Source organism: Neurospora tetrasperma, assembly GCF_000213175.1.
Source record: "Neurospora tetrasperma FGSC 2508 unplaced genomic scaffold NEUTE1scaffold_81, whole genome shotgun sequence".
Classification (NCBI taxonomy): Eukaryota; Fungi; Ascomycota; class Sordariomycetes; order Sordariales; family Sordariaceae; genus Neurospora; species Neurospora tetrasperma.
The window spans coordinates 5,646,373-5,668,620 of record NW_009799179.1 but is presented as its reverse complement, the minus strand read 5'-3'; the positions used below and the strand labels follow the sequence as shown (position 1 = coordinate 5,668,620).

General features: G+C 51.7%; 3 protein-coding genes across 3 annotated transcripts; 1 reads left to right on the top strand and 2 right to left on the bottom strand.

The window, feature by feature from the left end:
• Nucleotides 1-1,503: 1,503 nt before the first annotated feature.
• On the bottom strand, nt 1,504-5,120 carry NEUTE1DRAFT_126242 (uncharacterized protein; the record flags this gene model as incomplete). The annotated part of the gene is made up of 4 exons (XM_009858125.1): nt 1,504-2,927; nt 2,991-4,109; nt 4,811-4,949; nt 5,020-5,120. The coding sequence occupies 4 exons, from the start codon at nt 5,118-5,120 to the stop codon at nt 1,716-1,718; spliced, it is 2,571 nt and encodes an 856-aa protein (XP_009856427.1).
• Nucleotides 5,121-7,482: 2,362 nt separating this feature from the next.
• NEUTE1DRAFT_72792 (chitin synthase) lies at nt 7,483-11,184 on the bottom strand (the record flags this gene model as incomplete). Its single annotated transcript, XM_009858124.1, has 2 exons — nt 7,483-7,992; nt 8,061-11,184. 2 exons carry the CDS (start codon nt 11,182-11,184, stop codon nt 7,529-7,531), a joined length of 3,588 nt encoding a protein of 1,195 aa, XP_009856426.1.
• A 7,061-nt stretch (nt 11,185-18,245) lies between these two features.
• Nucleotides 18,246-22,171, top strand: NEUTE1DRAFT_150265 (uncharacterized protein; the record flags this gene model as incomplete). The annotated part of the gene is made up of 3 exons (XM_009858123.1): nt 18,246-18,405; nt 18,463-20,597; nt 20,665-22,171. The coding sequence occupies 2 exons, from the start codon at nt 18,548-18,550 to the stop codon at nt 20,910-20,912; spliced, it is 2,298 nt and encodes a 765-aa protein (XP_009856425.1).
• Nucleotides 22,172-22,248: the final 77 nt, after the last annotated feature.

Below are 22,248 nucleotides of genomic sequence, written 5' to 3'. Positions count from 1 at the left end.
GAGACAGGCAAATGTAACAAAGTAAGTTCACAACTATACCACTACCCGGATAACTTGCTTAATCTTATGAAGAAGAAGATAAGAAATAAGAAAAATAAGAAGAAAAAAAATTCCCTAGTGACTGGAAAGAGCGAGAGTAGTACATTAACAGTCTTAAAATACTGCCTTGCCTATCAGTATATCCCGCCGCTATTGGGGAGGAACAGTATTCTTGACTAGGTACGTAGTGGACTTTAATGTGATACCTCTACTTCCAGCTCACAACACACGTATGATGGCGAGGAGATGATAAAGTCGAACTCCTGAGACCGTGCACGAAATCAACCTGAGTAAACTTCATTCTTTAGGTAGCCACTGCAAATCTTATTGAGTCTGAGTGTCTTTTGTTTTTACCTCTTTGGGGACAATCTGGATTTTTAGTCTGATTATTATTGTCCCAAAAATCTTTTGTTTTTATTTCAGAAGTTTCTTTTTGTACTGAGAGCAGGTCAACGGAATCGCATCCGCAATCGCAGGAGTCAGAGGTACGTACCTCTAGGCACGCAGGTGTGTTTCTGGTAGGTTCATTGTGGTTGATAAATCCGAAGCAATCGAACTAACTTCTCAACGGGGAAGGTACAGTTTCCTTCCCGTTAGACATGATGGTATCTAAAGCAGGAACTACAGATATCGCGGCTCGATGATCATGATCAACTTGGGTAATGAGAATGATGATGATGTGAATAAGGACCTAGAGGTAGAATTCACCAAATGTACAACTATTGCACCTAATTCAGTTCACTTTACCACCCGCTGCCCGCTGAGATACGAATGAAAACCTTAAAAGGACCAATGGAGAGAATGATACAAATGTTGTCCGCGAAATTTGAACCAACTGCAAAACAGCCCAACGAAAAAGAAAAATAGAGGTATCGTGAACGCTAAAAAAATGCAATCGAACTGAACTGAATCCTTGATAAAGGATACCACATTGACAAGCTTCGCTTCCGTGGTAAGGATTCATATACGAGTCGAGTTCCTTCCCTTTCATGAAACACCTAGTAAGTCTTTCCTTCGTCCTTTTCATTCCTTAGCAGGAAAAGAACGATCTAATGAAAATGACCCGTTGTGCTTGACTTTGGAAACTTCCTGACTTTCTTGAAAACACCTTCGCGTATCCTTCGAAAGAATCCCAAATGCCGCAAACTCGATCCTCTTGGCCGTTTGCTGGTCGCTTAATAAGGATAACGCCTCGGATTTGTGACAGCGGGGTGCGTCTGAGGGTAAATATATAGAACTGTTCACGAAGGTCTTCCATTTAAGACCTAGTATTGATCCTCCCTGCGAAATATGTACCGAGAGTTGCTGCTTTCGAGACATTGCGTTCCAGCTTGTGAAGACAGAGGCTTCGTGAGCCAGGTATCACGCTAGTGCTCCACACTAACTGATCTTCGACGTGAAGCTCGACCTCCTATAATGATGCTCTCCAGGCGGTGGCTTCCATATTGTTGGATGAACGTATTTTTACCGTTGGCGTGCGTGACGAAATTTGTTCTTGCTGGCGCCAAACGACCCTTCAAGCCCATTTCAGAGGGTACACACAGCCCAATGTTAGCCATGGTGTTCGTTTTGTTTCCTCGTCTCTCGTCAGCCCCTCCCAGAGATACAGTAGCACTCGCCGAATTGCCCGAGGCATATGCTTTTGTCGCCCATTGCGGGAGGGGTTTCCATCAAGCTCAAAAAGGCCCCAGATCAGCTAACGCCGCGCGTCTTTGACTTCTCCAAACTACGCTATTCTTGATGCGCTTCTCCTCGGTGAAAGAAGATTGTAACCAGTCAGAGTCACCGCTTCCTCCCATGTGTCGCCCATAATATCGATAATCCAAGCCTCGCTCGTCGAAGTCTCCTGTCATCATCTGACTCATTCCGCACCGCTCCAACTGTAGAAGGCCTCCTCGTGTGGGATCGTAGCACAGCACCGTGAGGTCCTGCCCGCTGTTTGTGAACGAGACACCGCCGATCTCGGCAAACACGTCGACTGTTTGCTTGGAACGGAAGGTCTGTGCATCGATGATGTTGATGTAGTCGGCTTCCTCGGCTGCGACGAGTACACGCTTGCCACTGCCGATCGGCGAGAATTGCAAGTTCCGGACTCCGGCCATCTCAGCACGTATCGTGCATAGTGGTGTCGAGGACCCGTTGCTGTCTGTCCAACGGCGGGCGTCCCAAATCGTGATTGCTTTGTCCTGAAAACCTGTGGCTACTGTCCATCCATCGTCTGCCCAGGCGCAGGAGAAGCCGTGGTCACGATGACCGGAGAGCTCCTGAAGGATTTGGAGTTTCCCACCTCCCAGCGTCGACTCGGTCGTGGTGATGAAGACGTTCTTGTGGTCTCCAACAGCGACACGCAAGCGACGGTCAGGAGAGACCGCGGTGCAATTCAGCGGGAAGTCGTAAACTTCGTGAAAAAGCCATTTCTCGGTGGTGATATCCAAGACGCGGAAGACGGCGTCGTTCGATGCAAAGCCAGCCAGAGGTCTGTCGGAATTTCGGTCTTGATAGACTTGGGCATGATTTGTAATGCCACTTTGATTGCTGGTGATGATACCCTCGTGGCAGGCTGATGACTCTGGCTCGTCAGAGTCCATATGGCGAAGTGTGTACTCTCCATTGAAGCTACCCGCTATGAGGACACCGTGACCGGCGGCCATAGTAGATACATGTGAGCCTTGGGCATCGCCGAGCTTCATAACTACTCGAGTCTTCCCCGAGACTGGGTTGAACTGGTGTACAGCGCCGCTGCCGGGATAAAAGATCTTAGTACGAGAGGTGGTGGCCAATATGTTTCGTAGTTGAAAGTGCGACAAGTTGATGTTGGACTTGAAATCCATACGCCGGAACTTGAAGAAACTATCGGTGCCAGGTAAGCTAACATCGGGACAATTTTCCTGTGACACTGGTAAATATACATGTTTAAACAGGGGTAGATTGCGAAGGCTTGTTCGACTCACATCCCACTTGTCAGACCCCGACACGTTGACGTAGTTCCTGTAGGTCAGGAGTCTACGTTGCCGTGCCTCCTGCCTAGTTACCCCTAATTCTTCCCAGTTCACCCCTTGAAAATCACATTGATCCCCAGCAAGGTCTGTGTAGCGTATCCGTGAGAGCTTCTGCGCAGCGAGGTCCGCAATTCTGCTGGGCCATGGATAGGGGCCCCTAGGTAGATGTACTCCTTGCCCTCGATGATCTGGACGAGCCCAGTCATATAACAGTTGGGTGAGGCAGTGGTTGCTTGGACCAAGACTAGTCATGCTATGAGGATTGGGGCCGTGAGCCGGGTGAGGAAAGGTATCAAGCAACGTTGTAGGCGGAACTTGGGGATGCACCGTGTTGATGATGCCGGATATCACCTGTGACGCGGTCGTCGTAGGCAGCCAACCTTGCCCAGTTGTTGCCAGCATCTGGTTGACCAAGTCCAGGGTGAAGGGCGTGAAAGGTGCTGGAGGAGCAGGAGGGTACTGTGAGAACTGCTCTTCGTCTGATAGGGAGGAGGTCATGCTAATGCTATCCTCATGGTCGGCATCGGTATCCATGTCGTTAGTGAGCAAGTTGGCCACTTGTAAGTAGTTCACCAAGGGAGCACCCGCATCGTCGGACATGTCGACGTCGTCGGAGAGATAACCGTCCAGGCCAAGGTAGAAGGAGGGCTGCGGATGGTGGCCCAACATTTGATCAGTATGCAGGTAGTGGTGACCATAGAATAAGCTTTCATGTCCGTCATTGTCGTCGTCGTGCTCTTCCACTTCTTGTTCGCCTTGTCCGTCTTCGTGTTGGTGCTCCTCGTCCTCGACGTCTTCGTACTCGCTACCGCTCTCAGAAAAGTGATTAAGTGGTTGGCCGATCACTACTTGATGGTTCTCCACCTGGTAGTTTATTACCCCATCCTCTTCGCCTGCTATGGTGGACATGGGGATGATGGTCGGCCAGCTGGACCCGGCGACGGCCGAGTTTCCGCTGGGCATGTCGGTAAGAGCGCCAGTACCGTGACTACCCTGGGATACTTGTGGTCGGTTACCGTTCCGCATATTTGTGTCGCGCATAGCGACAGCTGGTGGGTAGGGGCGGAAGTCCTTCAGAGCAAGGTGTTTATTATGGACAGGTCGTCAATATATGGGGCGCATCGGGCGTGGTCGCGACTGAGGGGCAGACGCACGGGAACAGTGGATTGGCCTGATGTGTCGAACTCATGGAAGTCGCGCACTTTTACTCTTCACTTTGCAGTGCCAGTTCAGCTTCAGCTGCTGTTTGGCTGGGTTTGCTCGGCTGGTTGGGCCCGGATCGGGGGCAGAAGGGCAACGGCGGCTGAAACGGGGTTCGGAGATGGGATGGAAATCGGAGAAGGTGGGTTTGTTGACTTTCGCTTCTAAATCCGACTGAAGCCTGCTACCGAGCTAGATGGATTTCCCAGAAAGACAAAAAGAGAAGGGATCGTTTGGATTTCAACGCCTCTTGCTCGTTCGGTTCATGGAAGAGGCGTGCCCATCTTGCGTACCCGACTTGCCTGACTCGTTTCTTTGTCGGGCAAGCGGCCAGTGCGGGCGGTTCAGAAAGGAAGGTGGTGGTGTACAGGTGGTCACTACACAAAGAGCAGCCAGAGTCGAGGTGGTGCAGTGCTTAGGTAGTGCTCATGGTGCAGTGGTGTGGTGCAGGCTTGCAGTGCCCCGCCCTCTCACCTTAGTGGCCGACCGAAGAACGGCCCAAGCCGACGGGCATTCTGGGAAGCCGGGCTGTGCGGCCTTGTCCCTTCGCTGAGCGAAAGCCACTGCACAACGGAATGCGCAATGGGCGCCGTGAAGCTTTGGGACTGGACGGGACGTCTCGAACCATGGTTGCCCTGCTTTGGATGCTGATGAGCGGGCGCCGGCTCACTGGTAAGCTCGAGAACCCCAAGTCTGGGAAGACACGGGCACCTGAATGGCAGGTCTGATGTTTGATTGGACTCGGATAACCAAGATAGACCTGACCTGCGACGGGACCCACCGTTCACAGGCCTTCTTTTGTTTCCGAATCGAGTTGTGCCCACGTCGTTCTCGATGGCGAGCGGATAGGGCGCTTGTGGGCAGGAGTATTTGGGTCTTCATGAAACCGCTTGGTAGATCAAAGAAACATGTGTTGAGGATCAAATGCTTTAGAGAATTCTAACCTGACCGCCAAGCAAGTGGTAGGCCTGAAGAGAAACTGAAGAGAGAGACGAGCAGCCAACCTCACCAAACATAGCAACCGCAGCTTCCCCAGCCAGTGAGGTGTGTCATGAAAGTTTTACAGTATGAAACAAACATGTCTCTCACTCCCACTTGACAAGCAAACCGAGTGGGATTTGGCATTCTTCCCGTCCTGAACTGTCCAGTGACACCACGAACATGAATCCGAAATAGACACAGCTGGTATTCCGGCCTGAGAGAAGGCCAAGAAGGTCCTTGCGAGCTTTGAATCCAGAGGGTCGGGTACACATGGATCTTGGAGTCATGTCGTCGTGACTGAACTGGGTGAAAAGAGGAAAGAGGTAGCGTGGCGGAAAGCGGGAGGTCGAAATCATATTCGGCCCTCCATCTCGTTTCTCAATCAGATGGGTAAAGCCGATGCGGTTTGGGTTGCAGTTGGATCATCCAATGTAAATATGCGATGCGAAGTATACATGACAAGCAGTGCGTGAGAATGCGGGCGCGCGAGGTGGGATAACGGACCCATTTCAGGATGATGTCAGTTGACCCAGGTCATCCTGGTACCCAAAGCTTCGAGGTCTTCTTTGCCAGTCAACTACACTAGCTGTTAAAAAAAACTATCCCCAGATGTATCGACTTCACTAACAGAAGCAACTGCTGCGTACTTATATCAGGAAATCACCTGCGGCATCCCGACGGCTTATCAAGTGCACCGCCCGTTCTCTCGATACGACACCACCCGCTGTAGTACCTAAGTACCTCCACCTAATATACGTACCTCTACTGAACAAGTTCCGAATCATCGGAAAATGGAAGGAAGGATGGGGGACTCCGTTAGTGTGGGGAACGGGGCAGAGGCTACACAGTAATAAAGCAGGTTACATAATTGAATGGTTCAGTTGCTTTCACTGGCCAAACTCAGTCACCATATCGTCGCCGGCCGTCGTCCCCTCTCCCGGCTCTTTACTTTCAATTTTCGACCTGCCCTCCCGGGCTGCGGTGGCCGTGCATGACACCTTGTGATTACTTCGACACTCAACACTCAACAGCCCGCACCTAGCGACGAGCCGTCCGTTTGCTACGCCATCAGGCTGCCCATGCCGCTCGATGCATACAATAGCATAGAACTATATCTTGGTGTACTGGCGTCAAATCAGATCAGATCATATAGGCGAAGGCAAGCAAAGTGTCACCAGGCGCGGGGGGTCCGCCTTGCTCCTGCACACGACACCAAAAAAGCCGGGGAATACGGATTTCTGGGATTTTACAGCAACTGAAGGCCTCGGCGCATGAAAGAGATCATGTTTCCCAAGTCGCTGATCTCGATGGGAAGTAACTATAAAGACGCGTTCTCATGGCTGAAGTATATTTGTTCTACAAAACCTTGCGTATCCTACACCCTATATCTGCCGTTATGCAGACCGTCGCCGCTTACCACGCCATTCGCATATTCGCACACCCTTCCCTCCATCTCCTCACTTTCTTTCTCCATGCCTTTTGAACCCTTGTCGCCTCCCCCCTCCCTCCCCGGCGCGCCAATATTATTACCTAGGTTTGTACCTGTATTATATTACCTATTCATCTTTCCTCGCCGGAGGTTACGCAAGAAACGACGTCGTCAGTCAGTCAGTCAGTTGGTCGATCAGGTCATCCAATACTCTGTTCTAGATATCTGACAACAAAGACTGTCTACACTACACCCTCCTTCACTTCATGATGTGACCCCCTCTTTTACTGGCAACCACTTCTATAGGGCTATTAACAGGAGAGTCGAAGGGAGAATTGACCCATTGTTCGCCTGGCCTAAACTGCTCTGTCCTCCCAAACATGCAAATTTACCAGAACAGAGGTACTGTCTAGATACATAGTAGCTGCCCCCTGTCTGCCTTCGGATAGCTACATTTAATATGGGAAAACATACATGTTAGTCAGCCTACTGTGGCGCTTTTTTGTGCTCGTGCTTACTTCGTTACTGATGCAGTACGGCGAAGTTCATGAGCGGTTATTGTTACTGGATAGATGAACGGAAGAAGTGCTATCCGATCGCGAATGTATGCCAAAAAAAATTAAACCTTCTTCACATAACAATGTCTAAGAGTTAATCCTATCATCAACAGAAAACCCACCCGCCAACCGATCAACCAAAACTGCCACATTACTATCGCCCTTGTCCATGATGAACGTGATGAAAAGAAGCCGAGGGCAGGTTCGATAAACGGATCCCTTCTTTTCCAACAAACACCTGACCTCCGGACAAAGACCCTACCCTACAACAGTAATACTTTAAAAAACAAAGGCATCCCTACACAGCAACACCATATCAAAACTTAAGCGTCCGAAAAGTAGTCATCAAAGTGTCTCCCCTGCTCATGACCTCTCGGCTGGCTGCTTCCCCACCCATTACTGCCCCCTACCCCGGATATGACATTGTCCCTCGAGCCGGCCCAGTACGTGCTCCGGACGCGCCTGTCGCGCTCAAACTCGGCCCAGCGCTTCATGGTGATCATGCTGCTATCAAACTCTCCCTCGGCTTCGCCGTGGCCACCCTTGCTTGATTTCTCGCCGGCCGTCTTGCGCGTGTCGCCCCATGAGAAATCGTCAAACTTCCAGAAGGCGTACGTAGGCAGAACAAAGTTCCACACGGGCAGGGAGAGCAAGTAGATGAACATCCAGATAATGTAGGACCAGCTGTGAGCCGTGACGACGACGAGGATGGCTGGGAGACCGAGGATGAGACCAAGGAGGACGAGGGGAATGATTTGTGGCGGGGAGTTGATGATTGAGATGATGACTAGGTATCAGACATTAGTATTCAGTTGGTCAAGAAAGGAAGAAAAACTGGGGTTGGTGGCTACTCACCAACATAGAAAGTAAAGGCAATGGCGGCAGGCAACACAAGGGTACCAATCAGCTCGATACCGACAATGAACTGCATACTGAAACAAAAGGTACCGCAAAGATCGCGCACGAGAACGAGCTCCATCAGGTTGTGAATGGTCGAGTTGATCCATCTGCGGCGCTGCGAAAGCAACACCATGAATTCATCGGGCACAGTGGTCTTGCAAACCGCCTGAGGCACAAATACTTGCTTACGCTTGGGGAACGTGCGCAACATGAGCGTACTGAGATAACGATCCTCACCAAGGAGCAAAAGGTTCTTCTTGTGCAGCGTATCGACAACGTTCTCGGAGTAGTGTTCGACGACGTCCGGGTTGGCCAAGATAGGGACCCAGTAGTTCTGGGCACCCTTGGGTGCCTTGATGCGGTACATGCAGAAACATCCGGGAAGACAGGTGACACCGCCAAAGACGGACTCGAAAGCCTTGGCGAGATGATGGGAGACGAAATACTCGAATACCTGGATGGCGGAAACCCAGCTTGCTCGCTTGTTGGCGATCTTAGTCTCGCCACAAAGACCCATGATTTCAGGATCCTTGACCATGGCCGAGATCATATGCGTGAGACTGTCGGGGAAGACCTTGGTATCAGCGTCAACCATGAGCACGATCTCATAGAAGTCGGGAGAAATGCCCGTGATCTTCCACAAGCCATTGAACATCTCGTATTCTAGCTCCGTCATACGCTCGTCGAACATAACCTTCTGGAGGAAAGACATAAGGATGATCTGACTGTCACGCTTGCCACGGTTTCCAGGCTTCGACTTGGAGGCTTCAGCAGGAGTACCGCACTTCACGACCATCATCATAGGAACACGCTGCTGCTTCTCCAGAGGAATGGCAGAGTTAGTGCCATAATCGTAGAAGCCGGTGTAGACCTTGGCCATGTTGTGGCGCTTAGAACCAGTTGCAACCGCAACATAAGAGAATGGCTCGACGTCATCGGGGTGAATCGTGTGGTCTTTCATCATGCCGAGAATGATATCGGGGGTTGAGTGTTCCTCTCCGTGGCCCTTGATAATACCATCGCAAATAACGAGGATAACCTTGTGGCTGTTGGGGTAGTCCGTCATTGCAATCGAGTCCAGAGTGGTACGAACACCCATCTCACCCTCGGAGTAGGCTGTGACAAGGCAGATGGTGTGAGCGAGGGGGAAACCAAACGGCATCCAGTCGGAAGGCGGCTGAGGAACGACAGCTTCATGAATAAATCCGGCAGGACCTGGGCCGTCTGCTGGACTGCTGCTTGATCCGTAAGCATCAGATTTGAGGAAGCTTGACCGACTCTCGTTTCCTTGGCCGTATATGGCTCCAGGATGGAGTAGTTGACCAGCGGCATTCTGGCTGGCCATGGTTGTAGGAAGTCCGGGCTTCCTATTGCCGCGCTCATTGCCGTAGACGGTAGAGAAACGAGAGTGTGTGGGCAAGAAAGCACTGCTGCGCTTGCTTTGACGATCGGAGCTTCCAGCGACACTGCTACCGACCTCTCCTGGTAGCCTTGGGGGAGCTCTGTAAATGTCTTCAGTCCAGTCTTCAATCTGGCGGTTTCGCTTTCGCTGGTCAGACGTTTGGGAGGTCTTAGCAGCCGCATACGTCTTGCTGATGAACCATTGAAAGATTAGAGCCAGGACGAATCTGGCGAGGACGACTGCGAGGATAAGGACGAGGGACACATAGAGAACGACCTTTGACGCAATGCAGCCAACTGTCTCGGTATCCACCGAACCGACCTTGATGATCTCCTCAAAGCATTCGGCAATCTGCTTGTCTTTGCTCGACTGGAAGGCATGGGTGATATCGCGTCCACGAATAGCCTGGTTTCCAGCAGTGTTTTTATCCCTCAGCTCCTTGAAGCGGGCGGGATACGTGACTTGAGTGTCGTTGAACCAGTGAAGCAGATCAAGGTCGAGAACATGGCCAGAGTACACAACAAGGTTTCGAGAGCTGTTCTTGATGTCATCCCACGTAAAGTAGACATCGGCGGAGCTCTTGAGGCCGAGATAGAAAGAGTCCCTGGCGTTAGCGGTCGTGTGACAGGCATAGCCCAGGTAATAAGGTATCGTGGTATTGGGCTTGGATGAACCATCTTGGTTGAACGTGTTACAAGGGAAGTACCACGCCAGATTGCCGCTCTTATCGCTTGGCACATCGGAGTTCTCTTGCTTGGTGATGAGACCCTTGCACTTGCCGTTGACGTTCTGGAACAAGAAACTGCCGTCCTGTCCACCGTAATGCTGAGGCAAGTCATAGATCACGTTTGCACCCAAACCGTCTGGACGGCGCGGGATACCCTCGGCCGGAGGATGATGAGATTTGGTAAGGTCGTATGCAGATCCGTGGAAGATCATGTATCCTGACCCGACCTCATTGATGCGCAAACGGAGCGGAGGTTTACCGCAAACCACCTGGGTGAAACCGAAAGTGATGAAGCCAACAAAGCCCATGATGAGCAGAATAATGCTGATCAGACCCATCTTCTCTCTCCACGCCCTCTGTTGAGCCATCTCGGGCATGCCGAAGCACTTGAGGACGAAGCCAGGGCACCAGAAGGTGACGAATCCGCAGTAAATGTTCCAAAAGCTCGGGGTAGGGAGTCCTCCGGGCTTTTCGCGCTGTCCCTTGGAAGCCTTGACAATTTTACCATGTTTTGTGGTATCCGACTTCCGCCGACGTCGTCTTTCATCACCGGACTTTTCAGTTTCGATGACCCGCATTTTCGTCGAGTGCTTTCTTCTTGGGGGCGACTCCTCGGAAACATCGTCGTCGTTCCTCGAGCCAGTTCCCGATACATCGTCCGTTGCTCCCTCCAGATCCTCGTATATCGGGTCGTGTCCGGTTGAAGACGGCAGGGTGTTCATGTTGGCCGCATGTTTTCTGTAGTGGTAGTTGGGGTGGTCTTTACCAATCCTGTTACGCTCCGGTCGAATCAAACTCCTCTTCCGCTGAGGTATGCCGGATGGGTGTGCGGGCTCGGGGGTGGGCGCCAAAGGGTCTCGTTCGACATTTGGGTTGGGGGACGGGAGGGTTTCCGGAAATGAAGATATCGATGGTACGCGTTGTTGCTGGCTTGGTCTTTCTCCTGCCATGGGAGCATATCCGGCCTCAACATCGGCGGGTGGTGGTCGACTGCGGCGCGAACCGCTTTGCCGGTAGCGGCGTGGCTCCTCGTGCGGAGGCGACGGCCCTGGCCTCCGAGGAAGAGACATGATGCTGTATGGAGCGGGACGGTTAGTGAGTCCGGGATCGATGCAAGGCTGAAGAGTCGCTGGTATGTTTGGTGAAGGTTTGTCGTGGAAGACTGGAGCCAACGTCACTGGTCGCGTCGCAACTTGGAGCAAGGAGCAGTCAGTCGGCCCAGGGAATGACGAGATGAGCCTACGCCAAGACAAGGGAACTGATGACTGTCGGTCGTTTTGCACAGTTCAAGCTATACCGAATAGCAGCATACTGAAAAGAGGTAAAGTATGGAGAACCCAACTTACAAATTTTGTGAAGGCGGCTCGTCCCAGTTCCAATTGCTTGCAATGCGGAACCGACGAGGGAGGTTGGGAATACTGGGCCGCCCAGGCAGGCCTAAAAGCAGAGTCGAACGGTGTTTTTCAGGAGACGGGAAGGGCAGAAGGGGAAGGTAGAAGGGGGGCGCAGGCGCTCTTGACAGTTGGACCAATGACAAACGCCCGTCCTGTTAACTTGACTGTTTCGTTCCAGGGCATGACGGAGCCAAGGAGCCTCAAGAGAAACCCGACGACCAGGAAGGAATTGCACTTGGCAATCAGCTGCGCATGCACTATGGCAACTTGCCGTCGCCCAACCCGCTCGATTTTCTTGTCCCTTTTTCCAATCCAGATCCCTCGATTCCACTCTCACAGGTCGTGTTCTCCCTCAAACACTTACCGCGCCAGCGCGTGGCTAAAAACCCACAGCGCCCGGCTCGCGATGGTTGCCCTGCAAAAGTCTGAAAAGTTCGACGTTCTGCAGAGCGGACCGTTGCAGCGTAATGGTCCCTGCTCTAACAAGCTGCCGGGCGTCTTCTTCTAGGTAGGTACAAGTGCCAGGGAATACTTGGGATGGCGGCGGGAAGGCAGGGTCGATGCAACCAAGCACCGATCTTACGGGTACCGTACTTGCTTTAGTCCGTGCAGTAGCTCGGTGATTTTGTTAATGTGCAGGGCACAGAGACGGCGTGGATGAGGTCGACAACAGAGGCATCAACCGTCACTACTAGTACAAGCAAAGCATGACCTCACGACGAGCTACAATATGGACAAAATCCGGCAGAGAGAAAAATGAAGAGCTCGTGAAGCCGGTGGGGAATTCGAATCTCTAAAATGCGCAACACCGCCTCTGTGTTTGTTGGGATGTAGCTCTGAACTATTCTAGGATGGCAGTGGGAACTCCAAGTGGCCTAGTCTCAATTCTAGACCCAAGCGCAGAGATTGGACGATGTTCACCCAGGAACGGGTTTGGTACGAACGGCACGGCAAAGGGCAGTCTTGGAACGATAATAACGGTTATGGACTATGGTGAGGTGTCGGCGAACGGAAGACGGCATAAGTTGCAACATCTGATACGGGTTGATGAAGTGTGGTCGGCATGATGTTCGGGGTGACAAGAGACTGGAGGGAAGCTTTCGGCTTATTTACATAGAGGTAGGTAGGTAGCTGGCAATGAACTCACGGGCAGTTGAAGTTCAGTTCAGTTGCCTCATCGTTTCGTCTGATGATCTGCCACAACAAAGTGCAGGGGCAGTGGCTTTGGGCGATCTGCGCTCCGCTCTCCAGTGGAATCCCAGCCGCATGACACGGTGCGCTTCTGGAACCTCACGAAACTCCCCACTGTATGCATACTTCGCAGTCTTCTTTCTTGATCAATCAATGTCTCCGGCTTCGCCACGGGACGCATCGTTCATTTCATTTCTTAATTGCTGCCATCGCAAACTACCCCGAACTAGCCCGGAGCCTTGGGGCAACATTGAAACCAAGTTGCGGTATATCAAGTGGCTGTACCGCACTCAAATGCTGGCGCCGGTCACGCCCACTGAAAGCATCTCACAATTCAGTCAAGAAGTGTGTAAAGCTCCGGTAGCCTTCCGGCGATGGAGTGCTCGACTGGACAGGAGCGAGCTCCAGCTGCGGCTGGAAAAAAAGATGAGCACAGCCAACCCGGATCCGTGTGATCCCGCCCACAACTCGCTCGCAAACCGTGGCGCCTTGGGGAAGTCCAGTTGAGTTCTTCGGTTTCAAAGTTACTGTGTACAACCTGATTTGTGTCTTTCCGGACGCAGTCTTCCATAGTGCAATGGGGAATTTTTATATAAATATAGTATTATGTGCATAAAAGATGTGCATCAACACGCCGAGCCGGGCATGCATGACATTCACCGTCATTGACGTCGGGATAACGCGGGGCACACCCCGGATCCACCGCACTGGTTCTTCCCTGTATTGTACACTACTGTGTAAATGAGCACTGGTGAGTGCCGTGTGCCATTCACGTGAGACACTCCCCCTCTTATGACTTCCGCCCAGTTTACGCTTTTGGAGGATATTGAACAACTAAACAAGAGAATGGACGGCGTGAGGTCTCTCGTATCCGATGAAGCCCCTCCTCATTCTTAGATCACCAATTAACAATATCAAGCCCGGTAGCAGTTGGTCAAGGCGGGGCTACCTCATTTTCGGTGATTTTCCATCGAATGAGGCCGTCTGGGAGCGTCAATCTCGCTTTACGTCCCCACCGTAAACTAGTGTGAAAGTAGTGCAGTTTGTCACTTATGGACCCTGGAATTCAGATGAACTCCATGAACCTCCATGACCCCAGTCTCAAGCCGTGGTACCCACGTTTTTCCCCCGCCTTGTCTGGGCAAACCACCAGGGAGAAGTTTACGGAGACCCAGTGTGTTGCATGGAGCGCGCGAGATATTCTCGCTTATTCCCCATCCCCTTTTACACTACATAGTAGATGTCTCGTCCATATGTGGCGGTCAGAATTTTGAGACGAGTTCTTCTCTTGCTCGGCATGCTTGTGTGTTGTTTGGATTTTGTGGTTGTTCTTGGACGGATATGACGGACCAACTCTTGGTAGCAATTCACAGATTCCAACATCCACAGCCGTGCGAGAAGGGGAAAACCTTACACAGGTCCGTCCCCACGGGGTTGATATTGAAGTACTAGCGATCTTCTTTAGTCAGTTTGATCGCTAATCAAAGCCACCCATCCCACATTCCTTACACCGCGTCGTGCAACCCAATTGCAGGTGGCCAGAGTACACTAGGCTCTTCGTCTCCTGATAGTCCACCCGGATACGTGCGACTTACACGTCGAAAGAAGTCTTTCTGTAATGAATATTGGTGTAAATTTTGAAGAACAACTAACCATACGAGGTATATATCCCTGTTGTTCATCGTCTTTGTGTTGAGCGTGCGTTTCAACTGTCGAAACGTCGATGGCGAATATTTTGAAAGCAAGGGGGTTGTGTAGGATCAAAAAGTTGTGATTGGGTCACGTCCTTTCTCAGTTCCCCAAAAGGGCAAGCCGTCAGCTTCGTATTGCGCGAAATGGGCGTCAAAGTGATGGTGGTCACGCTGACCTCGACACCATCCATCGATACGAAGTTGCGCTAACTCTGGGCGAACGATGCAACAAAAGACAAGTCCTCTCATTGTCCACACAAGCCGCATTTCGTTATATCCGAGCTAGGGATTCTCTCACCGTCTCTGCTGGACCACATTTCTACCCGGTGTTGTTAGCGACCGGCATTTGACAATTCATGGATTTTCTCTTGTGTTGTCCTGCACGGTTTGCCGTAGGGTTACCTGTAAAGCGTGTAGCATCATTGCATGGGAAAATTTCATGATAGAGATGCCTATCCACAAGCTCGGGAGAACGGACAAACGGGACGATGTCCCAAGGCCACGGGGAAGGCGCGGGGTGCTACGAAGCCCGGGTTGGTGAACACTAACCCCGCCGCTCTTGTTCAGCAGCAGAAGATCGCTTGACTCGTTGGGTTGCCCGTCGATTACTGGCAGTGGTGTCCCACTCACCCAAGGGTAAAAAAATCCCGCCAGTCTCACCAGCCCTGTGTAGCAAGCTAGAGTAGCTAGAGTACCCTAGCAGCCTAGCCAAACTGCACCCCTATCGTCAGCACCAGACCCATCAATTTTTTTCAAGATTTTGTGAGAACCAATGAACACGGAAGTTCGGACGGGGACCTTCATGCCCGACAGTTCGGAAGCCCGGCCGTCTGATGGAGTTCCCTTGTGCAATGGAGCACTCCGCACAGTAACAGTGGCGGGCTAAACACCGGGACCCTGGAAAGTCTGGATAAAATATTGAGCGCTATGTGGGATGCTTGTTGCCCTCCCACACGCCGGTCGTTAGTTTGTATAGTGCCTTCTCGTAACCGCTGTTCGGTGAGTTAAAAGTCCAATATCGCTGGCGCTTGGAAGCACCATATCTAGAGGTAGGTACCCAAATGCAGATGTAAAATATTCCCAGTGTGCTCGCGAGGTTGCATGGAGCTGAACCACATCCTGCGACATATATTTGAACGGAGGGCTTGACCACAGCTGTAGGGATTCGCAAATCGTCATATTGTGTCCAAAGAGGCATGTCTGGCGAATAACGTGTGCGATTGCAGGCTGGGTGGGCAATGGAGGTCGCCTTTTGTCTCTCATCTACCAGCTTGGCGGTAACCTTTGTCGTACGAAGCCGCCGTCGTCACCTGGGATATTATTAGCCATTATGTCAGAACATCGCTTGTTAGCCCCTCAATACCTAGCCTTTGGTGCGCCTGCCCAGCTACGGTGCAGGTAGCGTAGCACTTCCTAAGAGATGGTACGTTCACTTTCACTACCTTTTTTCCTGCCAAGGTGGTTGTGCAATCTGTGTTAAATCTTGATGTGTGTCGATGGTCGGGAAACTTATTTTCGATGTTGGCGTTGGCTTTGCCGTCAGCCTAGTCACTGACGCGATACGATACCTACCTACTGATGAAGCATGGGCAGTTCTCACAGCTGAGGACTGAAAATTGACTCCTCTGCTACTCAAGCCATCCAGATCCAGGATCGTTCAGCCGCCGTCCTGTCTCGGAAGGCGCCAACTGTCTGCCTACGCAGTATATCGAAAAGTGTTCTTGGTATGTTTAGGCGATATATGTAGTTCACAAGGGTCGCCGGTAGTCATCCTGAGATGTCGAGGGGCGAGGAAAAGGCCAATGGAAGGGAGATTTGAGAAAAAGGAATGGTGCCCCCAGATGCAGGTCCTGCAAGCCACAAGATGATGCAAGCCTTTTCAGCCAGCACGTTACACAAGCAAAAGCTTAAAGGCGATCCAGACCAAAGCAAAGACTGCCATCGTCATCCATCATTCTTGGAGTCAGACAGTCTGCCAACAATTCAGTTTAAGGATATGGAATGACGGCAGTTTCATATGCATTTCCTGTTTGATGCTGCCTTTTTGTCTTGCCATGGCTGGAAAGAGGGGCCGGGGTCCTCATGGTTTACCGGTAGTAGCTGCAAATAACACAATGCCATATTCACAGGGGGGAAGGGACAGTTCCTTGAACGATGTGGCAAGGAAGGGGTGAACAATTCAAAGTACATACAATGCATAGGTAGGTAGGTTCCTCTCTCTATCATCTCTACCCTCAGTGACCGTTCAGAGAGCTATTCATTAAGCACAAGCGTATGGTCCTGTCAAGTTGAATATGGGACCGACCGGGAGACGAGCAAAGGTTGTTGATCCCGAAAGGAGTTTAGGTGCCTCGTGCCTGAAGCAAGAGAGGGGATTGGCATTCGTTGCCGTGACCTTAACAAGTGAAATATCATTTTCCACTTCTGCCGCGGACCCTTTTGTGTAATTAATCTTGTAATCCTGCGACGTACCAGGCCGCAGTGACCCAGCTAGCCCATTGTCCAACCTCTCTGCTTTTGTGAAGCGGAAGCAAAAGGGGGATGGAACAAGAGAAAAAGGGAGAACAAGAGGTATGGATGCGCGTGACCAGCGACTGTAAGTACCGGCAGATTTGCATAGGCCGTTAACTGTGAGTAATGAAATTACTCTGTTCATACTAGCTCGGATGAGTTGGCGTAATGTAAGGTAATGGAGGTGAAAGTTTGATGCCTGTTCCGCGCCCATAGAGGGACTCACGCCTGCAGTGTACGGCAGCTTGTCCCTTTGTACACAGTACCTACCTCTAGGGGGTCGGACGATGCGGAGCTTCCACTTTGCTCTGCCCCTGGATTGGCCCGATCTTCACTGTAGTCTCCAGGGCTTGGAGTCCCGTCTCTCACTTGGGCGGCGCTGTGTGCTCTCTGTCGGGCAGTGAGCACCTTGCTGCATGTGTGCTTTGTTAGTTCACCCCGCCGTCAACCGCTGCCCACTGCCGCCGTCAATCCCAACATCAGTCCACTGCATCGGGCACTGCCTGCGTCTGGGCTAAACCGAAAAGACCAGAGAAAACCACCAAAGGCATCCACCACCGCGATACGTACTGTAGGTAGCTTGGACCTCCGGTCTCTCTGGATGAGTGTTGATTTAACTGGCGTTTCGACTTTGGCTTATTACACTACCGATACATGTCCATACTAGTTTCTTTTCTTTGACCGCCCAGGCTTGATCTCTGGTTACATAGGCACAATCATTATTCCCTTGGGCCTTTCCAACTGAACCACTTGCAACTGAACCGACAAGACATCAACGCTCGCTGAAGTGACCTTTTTTTTTTTTTTTGTCACCGTCGCCCTGAGGTTCTTCTCGACCCTGTCGCTCGCTACAACCTTCATTTCGTGTGTCAGTGTGTACGTACATCCGAGGCAAGCTCAAAGGCCCTCTAAAGGCTCACAATCTTTCAAAGGCTACAGCCCACGACGCGTATCCCCCAGGGAAACACCTGTTCGTATTATTGCCCAAAAGATCGCCAAATCGCCTCTCCACCATCCACGAGTCCCCGTCCACCCACGCCATCACCAAATACTTAGTACGATCATCCTCACGCGGTCACGGCCCCCTGTCGACTGTCTGCGCGTGCTCAGCTCCCTGGGCTCCTGGGTCTGCCCATCCATTGCGAATTAGCACTTCTGCGGCCGTCCCCACTTGACTGTCTGTAACGGGGTCCTGTCCGTTCAACACCCACCGGCGCCCTCCCAGTCCTTGCGACTTCGATCCGCTACGGCGCCTTTTTGGTTTTGGAGAGGGGAAGTCAACTACTACAACAGCGCATAAACTCCATCCCTACATATCACAGCTTAAGCCTGACGGCTGTAAGATTCAAGTACGGCATATGCTTGCGACTGCAGCAAGTGGAAGGTGACAGCAGATTCAACCAGGACGGAAGCATAGAGAACAAAGTCTGACGGGCTGCAGCTGTCTGCAGGCATTGCAACTACATACGTACGATTTGACAGTTGACTGCTGTATCAGACGACCCTGATAACCCCCGCCGCCTGTCATGGCGGCTGTCACTGTTTCGCCGGCTGCGTCGCCGACCTCGACAACCACCAGCCCGCGTAGGAAACCTGTTCCTACGACAGGGCTGGCCGCCATTGCCTCCATCGAGCGCTTCGAATGGAATGACAATGCGCCTTCTCTTCCCGGCGTCTCTCTGGCCGAATCGCCTCGGATCCGTGAGTCGCCTATTACGCCCGTGAAGGTTAACTTCCAATCCGACGGCTGGGCTCAACCGTCCAACGCCAATATCGAAACAGACCGGTCGTACGACGGCTTACAGCCGATCTCGGGCGCCCTCGATCGTGCCCTCCCCGCGACCCCAGGTGCTCCGACTCCTCCGCCCCATGCCCTATTAAACGAAGAGCCGAGGCAAGAGACGTATAGCCATTCGGAGGCTCGGAGCACACAGTCAGCATGGAAGGAGTCTGTGAAGCCATTGCCGGGGCTAGAACTGCCCAGTGTGGCCAGGTTGAAGCAAGAAGCCTCTAGCCAAGACGATCTCTCATCCGATTCTTCGCGAGCGAGCCATGGAAGAGTTGCCAATCGTCGAAGTCGAGAGTCCGATACCACCGTTAGTACGTCTAAGAAACCTAACTCGAACAATTCATCTACGGCAACCAGCGCAAGTTCGGTATCTGGCGTCATTGAAGCTTCCGATTGTCCAGACAACTCTGGCGATATCTCTCTTGAGAGCTCCATCCTCGAGGATGGCTCTGCTCGGGCGGAACAGGTGCCCCAGCTCGCCTACCATCATTCTGCTTTCCTGCCGCGGCCGGCTAGCATAGCTGTAGACCAGGACCTAAGAGCTCGGTCAAACTCTAGCCTTGTTGATACCGGTGGTGCCATCAACCGTCACTTGACGCCCAACTCTTTCAACAGACGAAGTTCAGTGCCACGTCCGCAGTCTGCGTATTCGGTGTACTCGGACTTTGGGTCTCGGGGGCACTCCCCTGGTCTACAAAACCGAACACCATCCGCAAATTCTCGAAATTCACCTGATAATCGACCACAGTCTTTTGCCGAGCTTTTGAACGTTCCATATCCCCAACCGGCACCTGCGCCCCTCACACTCGATAACTCCCAGTTACGTAGTGTAGTTGGCACTAATGCTTCTCTTCTCAGCGCCCAGAAAACGTTGGAGATGTACAGGCAGAATGTCAAGAAAACCACGGACTTCTCTACTCAGTATTCCTTCGCTGTTTTTCTGATCAACACAGCAAAGGAGCAGGGCCTGAACTTTGACGAACTCAGGAATTCTAAGAATCTCAAACCTGGGCGATCTTCAGAAACTCTATCCGCAGAAGCCAACCAATCTTCGCCATACGAACTAGTGCGGGAAGCGCGGGCCATCCTACAGAAATTGTCCAACAACGGCTTCCCTTTTGCACAGTATTATCTCGCTGACGGCTATGCCTCCGGTTTGTTCAACAAGGGAAAGGAGGACTACAACTCGGCGTTCCCTCTGTTCGTGTTAGCTGCCAAGCATGGCCACGCAGAGTCCGCTTATCGCACTGCTTTATGCTACGAGTTTGGCTGGGGCTGTCGCAAAGACCCTGCCAAGGCTGTGCAATTCTTGCGAACAGCAGCCTCCAAGCGGCACCCTGGCGCCATGACAAGGCTAGGAAAGGCCTGTCTGTCGGGTGATTTGGGCGAGAAGAGATATAGGGAGGGTGTGAAGTGGCTGAAGCTCGCCACCGAATCCGCCGATGCGATTTATAATGCCGCTCCATATCAGCTTGGATGCCTGTACGAGACAGGCTATGGTGACGACATCTTCAAGGACGAGAGTTATGCGGCTGAGTTGTTCACCCAAGCCGCCGATCTGGGCCATCCCGAAGCCAATTACAGGATGGGCGATGCCTACGAGCACGGGAAGCTCAACTGCCCAAGAGACCCTGCTCTTAGCGTCCACTTCTATACGGGCGCCGCGGAGCGTGGTCATCCTGCTGCTATGATGGGTCTCTGCGCTTGGTACCTGGTTGGAGCAGATCCCATCCTAGAAAAGGACGAAGAGGAGGCATATGAATGGGCCAAGAGGTCCGCAGAGCTTGGTAAGTAAACTCCGACCACTCTGGACATGATGTCGCGGGAAGAATAAATCTAATCCGGACTTGACAGGGTATGTAAAAGCACAATATGCTGTTGGCTACTTCACAGAAATGGGCATAGGATGCCGAAGGGATATCTTGGAAGCCAACCTCTGGTACGTCAAGGCGGCCGAGGCAGGCGATGAGCGCGCCAAGCAGCGGTTGGCAGTCATCCGCGCGGCCGTCAGCGGAGGAACGCCTATGGAGGTCGCTCCGGCTCGAAATGCTAAGATCAAGAAGAGTGCGGAAAAGGATGATAAGGAGTGTATCGTCATGTAAGGGACGGACCTTCATATCATCAGCAGACCAACAAACACCAGACAGAATCCAACGCCTTGCTCACGCTGTTTCGGCGAAGCCGACACGAGCCAGCCTGCCAGGTCGTGATCGAGCGGGTTTGTTTTTTCTTTTTGGATACCCTTAGTCGTCGTCTCTTTTTCGACCTTGCATACCCGCGCGTGGACCTTACCACTCATACAAAGAGTTCTTTTGCTCCTGCTTCAGGGGTTGTCTAATAGACAATGTCTCTACTAGCTATCTTCTCGATTCATGAGTTCAGCTACGTGTCTGGCATCCGACTGCGCCATCGAGTTCAAAATCCCTGAAATCATTGCTTTCTCCCTCATTTTGCGGCGGCGATGGGCAGCTCATAGTGTTTCGGAGATGCAACCCTGATGAAGGAGTTGTTGTGAGTTGTTGAGGAACTTGGTTGTTTCTTCCCTCTCTCTATCTTTGAAGGGTTGACTCTGGCACTCTGGCCGTCACTGCCGAAGATTGACTTTTCCAAAACCTGTTCAGTCTTAACAGCCTGGACGCTGAAACAGTCGGCGTTGTACATTCGTTTTTGATGCATTTGCATGGCCGTCGTTTAAGGAAAGAGAAGTCATGGTCGGAGATACAATACCTTCTCTCGACTCTGTCATTCACGGCGATGTCAAACCTCGGCGTTTCTACAATGGTATGGTGTGTGTACTCTTCATTTTCTGTTGCACCCGGCTGCGGGGTTGTTTGGATTTTGTTCATTCGTTTCGGACTCTCGGCGGGAATGGAAATGGTTCTTGTCTGTCAGTCAGTCAGTCAGTCAGACACAGACCACAGGAACAATGCAGAGAAAGAAAAAAAAGTGACAGAGGGAAGGTGGTGAAAAGTGTCGGTTGGGCCAAGAAATAGGAAAAGGGATTGGGAGTCAAAACGTATAGCACGTCGTCTCTTTGTACATACTGGGACGAGGATACATGGAAGGAGGGAGGAGACAGGTGAAAGCAAGATGGGACTGAGCGGAAGTAGTCCAGCTTGGGAGTTAGGGAGTATGGGAGCATGGGAGCATGGGGAGCAGAGAACGAATGAGAAGTAGAATAATAATATTTCCTGGCTAGTATCAATTTGAACTGTTTATGGTCAGAGCAGGTTATGAGAACGCCTGTAACCTTTATATTGTACTGGCAACCTTCTGCTTGCTTCCAGGCTCCTCGACATGTTTGACTATGTCCCGTTTTTGTGTGAGCAAGGATTGATGAACAATACAATCAGCCCGTTTCAGTGACAGTTCGTTGTAGTATAAGCATCAGGTAATCTGCCGGAAGAATGTCTCCCAGACCTCCTTTATGATACCATA